Here is an 8,545-nt window from a genome sequence, read left to right as displayed (position 1 = left end):
CTTTTATTTTTGATAGACTCGTACTTCCGGTCACCGGCCCTGCTCTGCGTCTCTCTTCGCAAAGATAATAAAAGAAGGATTTGCAAAAGCCGGTTAAAAAACAAATTTTTCTGTATTCTCGTTTTATCGACTAAACTATAAATCAAACGCTCGTTGAACGTACACGGACCATATAAATAACTTTCCTTATATCGACATATAACGTTAGAGCGGTTGTAGGTGAAGTTGAATCAAGTCAGTTCAACTTAAAATGACAGAGAAAAAAGACTAGTTGTAGTGTTGCCTTCTTCCTTATATCTCTCTCTCTCATCAGCTCTCCCATCAATTGACAACCCTCCTCTCCCCCCCCTCCATCAGCCTGTCCTCCCGGTCTCTCTCCTCCCACTCCGTCACACGTTAACAGCCACACCGCCGCGGATCACGACTCGTCAGCCATGTTGTTGGTGTGACACACCGAGCTGTCAGCAACAGGTTCTACTCTGAGCAACACGGCTGCTAAACGTGAACATTTCTCCCATAATACGGCTCTCCTTGGACAATAAACCTTCACGGTGTGCGGGGGAAACCGTCCGGAAGTCGTGGAAGATAATTTCGGACCCCTCAGAAGCTCGGAAAGTTGATGTTTTTCGGCCGCTGTGAGAGAGGTACGCAAGCGAAACTGCCTATCTAAGCAAGAGTGTGTAAGTTTAACAGTGAGATGTGAAGTGTTTCTGAGGATTACTCTTAGTTTTCGTGTTTGGATTACGCTACGTACAGTTTCATCTTTTCATTTTATGTGTAGTTCGCCTTCTTTGATTCAGGAATAAATGAAAATCTATCTTTGAAGGGGGGTTGCTACTCAGCTGGGATTGGATTAGTCTCGCTAGCTAAATTATGATTTCATTATTTGTTGGGGGTTATCGATAACGACACACGGGGTGTTTATTGCTCCCGCTGTTAAGTTTGTTGAGGCAGGTCTGCAGGTCAGTCTCATATTCCTCCCCGTTGAAACGAGTTGAGCAGGTTGCATTGCAGGAAGACGGGTCTGGTGACAATGTGATCAGGGAATGTTACTCCATCGGTTTATCGTTGCTACACATTGAGGTGTAGGTCAATTTGAGATTGGGAATGAAGTCTCTGTTGTTCGCAATAGAGAAGTAGTGCTCGGTAATTTTGTATTATTTTGATTTATTTTGGGTTGTCCCCTCGTGGGTCTCTTGTTGTCTTAGCCGACAAGTAAATATGCATAACTTAATTGCATCATTAAAATACAACCAGTGGTTTAGCAATCCGCAATAATTATTATTTAACAAATGTGTTGTCAGCATTTGATACACATAAATAATGTAATGCGTTTTATTTTGTTGTCATACCACCAGTGGAGTTTACCTATATTTGACACCCAACGAGGTGCATTCACGAGCACCTCACCCAGGTCTATTTTTGACAGCAAGGCCACATGACCGCATTTAATTGAAAAAAAATTAGCACAAATTACCTTTTTTATTGTAGAAGAAAAACAAAAGCAATCCCATCAAATGCAGCCACACCAAATTAATGCATCATCAACATTAGCAGGTGTAACGCTGAAGTTCATTCCAATACAAATGTCATGGTGTCATTCCCTGACACTGACATTGTGTCGTCTTTTACAATGTTCTTGTGACCATGCAGCAATTTTATGACAATTTCCTTGGAAAATAGAATTGGTTTCGAGATACAGAGAGAATGGATGGTTCAGTAAAAACTGTCAGGATAATGATTCAGTTGGAAGTGCTTGGAGATGCATGATGAAGAGGCTGGACTATCGGCTGCTCTGTTTAGAGAATTGATGCCACCAGTACGGGGTTAGTGTTATTAAGTTTGCATCTGGTTGTTAAGGGATTGTGTATAATTGCTTTGACACATACAGTGATATATTTAAAGTCTGGTTAAGTAGAGCGTCTGATATTGCAACAGACATTTCCATCAAGCAAAAGCTTCCATTACCTTTTCATAATTTTATTGCTGATCATCGTTTGTTATTTTTAGTATTTGGAACCCTTGTTATATTAAAAAAAACAATCTTATTCGGGTACTCTCACCAGGTCTGTCGTAGCCTCCTGATATATATGAACAAATCAGGGTGGGTCAAAGTAGACTAAAGAAGGGAGAGGCAAGCCTTGCCTCCTAAGAAAACAAATAACCCAGCATTGCAAACAATGTTAATTAAACCAAATATTAAACAAGCACTCTAGATGGCCTTTGCAACCGTTTCTCTGTGTGTGAACAGAACTGGTGGTTTGGGGTGATTACGGCAGAGTAGATGGGTGCCTTGTGCTGTGCGGTGGGAAGCAGTCGGAAAGACACGGAAATAATGACACAGAAGAGGAGTGGGGAATGAGCGATAATCGGCGGCCAAAGGACTGGAGCAAGGGTAATTCTACTGCACATAGACACGCACAGAAAAAGAGTCATCGGGATGGAGATGATGTCATTGGTGTGAGGTCAGCGGGGTGGCTGAAAATCAATGCTTTCATAGAACAGACTGCTTGTCTAGTGATGAGGACAGGTCAGGGTCAGACAACTGGAAGAGTGTCGAGGAAAGGGCAGAGGGGCAGACATCGATATCCAATAACTCCCGAAAAGAGAGCGAGAGGAAAAAATGACTGTCCAAAAGACAAGTAGGGAATGAGGGATTTAAGAGGAGAAAAGCAGATTGAAAAACATCTTTTAGTCTCATCCATTGCGGTCTGGTTCTTCATTGAATTCTGCATACTGTCGATGTGAAGAGTCTACTTGGCAGCAAGGTGCAGTTCAGAAAGTGCTCATTAAACGGAGCAGAAGAGACAGACATGCAGGTTAAAAGCTGCTACTGGAGCAGCTAATGTCAGGGGCAGCCAGGCTATTTATCCAACAGTGTTCAGTGTCGTGTATACTAACTGAGAGATGGAAGTGTCCCGGTCTTTCAGCAGGAACCAAAGCAGAAGTGAGGCAAGTGAGTTCTGACCAACATAACCAATTCATGAATGAAATTAATACAGCATTAAGTGGTTCACATTGACCTTGAAAAATAGTTAAACATAACTTTTAGACCAACAAAAATGAAGCTGAAAGACGTTTCGAAATATATATTGTTTTTTACCAAACGGCCATCCACTCAGGCGAATGAAAAGGGACTGCACAGCGTTGCTTTGGACCAACAAGCCCTTTTCCCAACAGGATGTTTTAACTTTATAGAGGAAAACCTCAGGTGTAGTTTATAATACTGCACATCCTTCAGCTTTACTAGTTTCAGAGCCATGAGCCTCGTGTCTTCTAGTTTAGAAACGAGGCTTACAGATGCTCTGAAAGGGACCACATCGTTAACCATATTGATGACACCTGTGCTGGTCTGAGAGGCTCCTCACCTGTTCTGGGCACCTTGATCGTGAGGCCACTTGTGCATCAGGTGTCAACATGTGTTTTGTGTAGGATGCATTATCTGGGTAATGACATCTGATCTGGTATTAATAAACATTCTCACTGCCCGTATTGTGATCTAACAATAGGACCATCCGAGATTGTATTTTGGTAAAAAAAAGAAATTCCCCAAATCAGGGTATTGTGTGTATTTAAAAATAGTGTATGTCCATCCTGTAAATTAAATGCAGCGTCACAGAATGATATTGCTAAAGCTGAATGGAAATCAAAGGCGTGCTTCCTGTCGCCTCCATTCAATACTGACTCTGCACAGTCAGTATTTAAAATGTTTTTCTTATCTTCAGAAAACTGCTCAGCTAATCAGAAATAAACTGTCAATACAATAATCTATAAATGTATAATTTAAATTTCCCTTTTTATAATATCGACTGTAACGCTATCAAAACAGGGCATCGGGTTCCTGCAGACCGCTTTACAACCTTGTTTTTGTTTTATACGTCCTGCATCACAGGTAAAGTGACCCTTCAGAGAATTTGCATGAGGTTTGCAAAGCCGAGTCTCCCCACTGAAGTCAAATACCTGCGCCAACCAAGTCAGTAGTTCAGTCGGTCAGTTGGTCAGACGGCTGTTCAGTCAGGAAACATCTGACTCCTGTCACCCTGGATACAGTGAACCTTAAATCATTTATTCATTATTCCTCCAGTGTTGCACTACCAGAGGTCACAGTGCATGACGAGAGCCTTATCACTCTATCTTGTTTTGACATGTAGGTAGGTTTGTCGATACGTACAAAAAGTTCATAAATTAGGGAAAGTGCATCCGTTGAGATTTACATGTTTGTTATTGAAGTGTAAAATTTGGCTGCAACTCTTTGATGACCAGATGTGATGGAACCTTTTGGAAAAGTGTGTGTTTTAGTACACAAATAAACCAGTCTATATTATATATATATATATATGTAGCGGCGTTCCGTCGTTGTTGTTTTCTTAATCCGCTAAAGAGCTGCAGACGCAGTGAGTTTCCTCTCACGCGCATGACAGGAGACCGTTCATTTCCTTTTCTTTCGATTTTATTTTAAACGGCAAAAAACGCTGACAAAGTATACAAAATAATAAACGTTCAAAACGATCTCATGGTCTTACGGTTAAAAAAACTATATCTCTCATGTCTAATGCGGCTCTGTTCTTACACCTGTTGCCGTCATGACGTCATTAAATAGCCTGGCCCGAGCGTCAGTCATTAACATAAAGATCTTTCAATGTATTCAACTTACAGTTCAAAGTGAGCATAAATCTAAATATTAAATTATAAACAATTCTGAAATTTAAATTTACTAAAAACACACTTGTGACTCTTACAATATATATATATATATATATATAACTATATTCCACATGGTCGTAACAGTGTAGCGCAGGAAATAGTATCAGGCCATAATTATGTGTTAACTGAGTTCATGGCTGTGGCATTTTTTCTAATGAATAATCAATACACTTAACTAAATGGTAGACTGACTTCTTTATTTAGCTGTATCAGAGTTATGACTGCTGCACAACTTACTTCGATTTGAATCCATATGCACACAGTCATCTAATATTGTCCGAAGACTACAAATGAAGGTCACGGGCAGAATGAAAAAGAATAATTTAAAGAAAAGGCGTGTAATGAACAGGAGTAATTGACCCAGGAGGAGGGAAGTATGTGAGAGGGAGAGTGACAGATGGCAGACAGTAGATTAGCCTCCCTTGCAGTTTTCCGCCCTCGTGACCGCATCGATCCGACTACGTTCACAGAAAGGCGAGACGCTTTTACTCTCCCCTTGTCATTGTTTTTCTCTTTATCCCATTCAAGTTCTCTCTCGTGCATATCGGCAGACGAGTCGGTGAACAGTCATGTAGCTTCTTAAAAAAATCACGCGTCGATCTACAATTCTTGTTCTCTAGCTTATATTTTCTGGGACATCAAAGCTGTCCCTCTGCCAATAATCCACGAACACTTCCTGTTAACTGACGTCTGATGAGGAAATGCCTGTGGGTTACCGGGCAGGAAGTGTTGAGAAGAAGGATTGGAATTTCTTTCCTTTCAGCGACTGGCTGACGGATGAGGGAGCCATGAAGGATGCAGGTTTTCAGCGTGCCAGTAATGATGTAATGTGAAAGCTAAAGAACCTCCATGATAGTCTGATAGTCCCCAACTATGGAGGACTTAAAATGTCTTCAGTATAAATAAGTAAATGCAGGAATACATACAGGAATAAATAAATAAATGCTTAAATAAATATATACATACAGGAATAAATAAATAAATGCTTAAATACATGTATAAATAAATACAGGAATAAATAAATAAATGTTTAAATAAATGTATAAATACAAGAATAAATAAATAAGTTATACCTAAACAGGACATCATTAAATAAATCTATTTCTGTATTTCTTTTTTATTTCGCTCTTTTATTTATTGATTTATACTTAAGACATTTTAAGTCCTCCATACCCAACTATTACGCAGTTTATTTGTTGTCAGATTTTATATATTCAGTTGTTTAAGAATACTTTCTTCAAATTTAGTCCTCACAGTACGTGTGGCCTTTTGTCATCTGCCCTGTGTTGAAGCAAATATTTACACTTACTGCCAAACTGTTTTGGACTAAATATGGCAGTTTGTGTTGGCTCTATTTCAAGACACAAAGTCTTGTACATTCATGATGTTGTGACCTCCCACAAACGGCCTCCTAACCATACCAAGCAAAAAAGAAGAAAAGATAAAATGTGGTCTAATCGCTTGACAAAAAATACAAATATTTAAAATAATAAATCAGTTATTTTCTTGAGTTGACTAGTTCTGGCTTTTTCATCTGACAACAATGTTAAGAAATCTATTATTATTGTGAACTATATCAAAGAAACATGGAGAGGGACACATCGACCCCTGCACTAAACGTAGTAATGAATCACTTAAAACCTACAAAGCGTACCTAGCAGAACATTTGGACCCTCCCACTACAGAAAATAGGCCCATGTGACAGCAGCTGGAATCCCACACTTGCTTTCACAAGCATGATGTAACACACGTTGAGAAAGGAGTGGTCACGGGGGACGGGAAGGCAGGTTTCAAAATCATTTAAATATCTGTTTTATTGGCAATCACGGTTGGTTGGTATCGGACTGAACAGCTTGATGGATTGTCATCAGGCGTTTATGTACCGAGAAGATGAAGCATAAAGACTCTTCTTGCAGTTTTGAGTGAGATTTCTTGGATGGATTGCCATGATGATGTTTGTGACACACATTCATTGATTAATTCTAATTACTGTATTGGTCCTCTGACTTTTCGTCTATCTCTGTCGCCGGGACAAAATGTTCATTTGTCCAATGACCAAATACCTGGAATACCTTTCCATCAACCTCTGCTGAACTTTGCCTTGAGTGCTAATTACCTTCGCATTGAAAATGCCGGAAGGTTATGTTTTGATCGCCGTGTATTTATTTATTTATTTGTATGCGTATTATTCGCAAAACTCAAAAAGTATTGAACCGAATCGCATGAAATTTGGTGGGATGATTGTTTATTATCCGGGGACCAGTTGATGAGATTTTGGGATCGATCGGGTCAAAGGTCAAAGGTCATGAACAGGTCAAAATCTTTCGCAGAACTCAAAAAGTATTGAACCGAATCGCATGAAATTTGGTGGGATGATTCTTTATTTTCCGGGGACCAGTTGATTAGATTTTGGGATCGATCGGGTCAAAGGTCAAGGTCAAAGGTCATGAACAGGTCAAAATGTTCTTGAATCGCATGAAATTTGGTGGGATGATTGGTTATTATCCGGGGACCATTTGATTAGATTTTGGGATCAATCGGGTCAAAGGTCAAGGTCATGGAAAGGTCAAACTCTTTTTTTACCATAGCACGATACATTTTTGTCCAATTGGCATGCAACTAATGCCAACATGTTCATAATTCAATGCCCAATCTTGTGATATGCGAAGGTATGCGCTCTACCGAGTGCCCATTCTAGTTAGCAAATGTATGCATGCATGGTGTACATACTGAAGCAGCCACATTCAATAGGGACATACTATGTAATTATAACAATGCATCGACCCTCTTGTTCATACAGCCGCCACACACAGGGTTGTGGGTCATAATTCCCCGAAAAGCACGCTGGCTTGTGATGCTGCAAAATGTGACGGGATGCAGTCGTCATCCTGTTTGGCAAACTGCATTTGACACATACACAATCTTTATTCTGGAAAACTAACTCACGGTAATATGGGAATTGTAACGTGACGCATCATTATGTTACCTTTGTGAGCATTAACTCAAACTCAAACCCTTGCTTTGCCTCAAGTAGGCTACAGTCTCTCAGAGCAGATCTTAGTCTTGTATGAAGTTGGCAACGTCGAAGCTTTACAACCAACGAATGACGACACAAAACGATCCTTCCACATGTTTATTTTCTGAGGCCCACAGTGGATAACCATTGGAGCTTTTTTTTGGATCACTTTTGGCCTCCACAGTACAACATAAACCATCAGGATACTTCAGAACACAGTGTGTTACAGTCGAGTAGGATTCAACTATTCATCAGATGATCAGTGTCTCTCCTGCACACCGTGAGCCGTTGATGGCGTTCGCAGCATGAATGTGAACCAGACCAGATGGCCGTCAGCAGCATGAAGAACTGATGTGTTCTGCTTTTCTAACCGGTCCATCACAGTCCTAGTCAGGAGTTTATATATTTCTGCTGTAAATGCTTTCTAATGAATCTATAAGTCTAGCTTGTGTCGTGTTGGTATCTGGCCATTACATGGGCTGTGTGGATAGTGTTGGAACACATCCCAGTAGTTTAAAAGCTTTTGGGACGTGGCCAAAGTGCTCCTGACGGAAGAGAACAGGAAGAGCTCTGTGTTACTCTGCTGACTGACCAGAATCTCTCTCTCTCTCTCTGCCTTTTCTCTCCCTCTCTCTCTCTCTCTCCTCTGTGACACCGCTGTCCTGTCTTAGCTGCAGCATTGAGTGATGACTGGGCTGTGACTGTGTGTTTTACAGATGGCTGCGAGCCGTAGCTGAGGACGCCGCCGGGAGTTCCCCCTCTCTGCCTCTGCCACCTGCAAAAATGAATGGTAAGACCACTGCAGTGTGTGTGTGTGTGTGTATG

The 8,545-nt window shown here is 40.7% G+C and overlaps 1 protein-coding gene across 2 annotated transcripts in view; it reads left to right on the top strand.

Annotated features, from left to right (window-relative positions):
* The first annotated feature begins 459 nt into the window (after positions 1-459).
* itsn2b (intersectin 2b) overlaps positions 460-8,545 on the top strand; it is a 32,990-nt gene continuing 24,904 nt past the window's right edge. Inside the window, exons 1-2 of one of the 2 annotated variants that reach the window (XM_056412328.1) lie at positions 460-644; positions 8,437-8,510. In XM_056412328.1, the coding sequence (XP_056268303.1) occupies positions 8,504-8,510 (7 nt within the window). In that variant the 5' untranslated portion in view covers positions 460-644; positions 8,437-8,503. Of the gene's footprint in view, positions 645-2,376; positions 2,396-8,436; positions 8,511-8,545 lie in introns of those variants that run through there. The other variant, XM_056412329.1, reaches the window with a different exon arrangement.

This window comes from Pseudoliparis swirei, chromosome 4 (genome assembly GCF_029220125.1).
Source record: "Pseudoliparis swirei isolate HS2019 ecotype Mariana Trench chromosome 4, NWPU_hadal_v1, whole genome shotgun sequence".
Lineage (NCBI taxonomy): Eukaryota > Metazoa > Chordata > Actinopteri > Perciformes > Liparidae > Pseudoliparis > Pseudoliparis swirei.
Note: the sequence above shows the minus strand (reverse complement) of the source record. Positions and strands in the feature narration are given on the sequence as shown.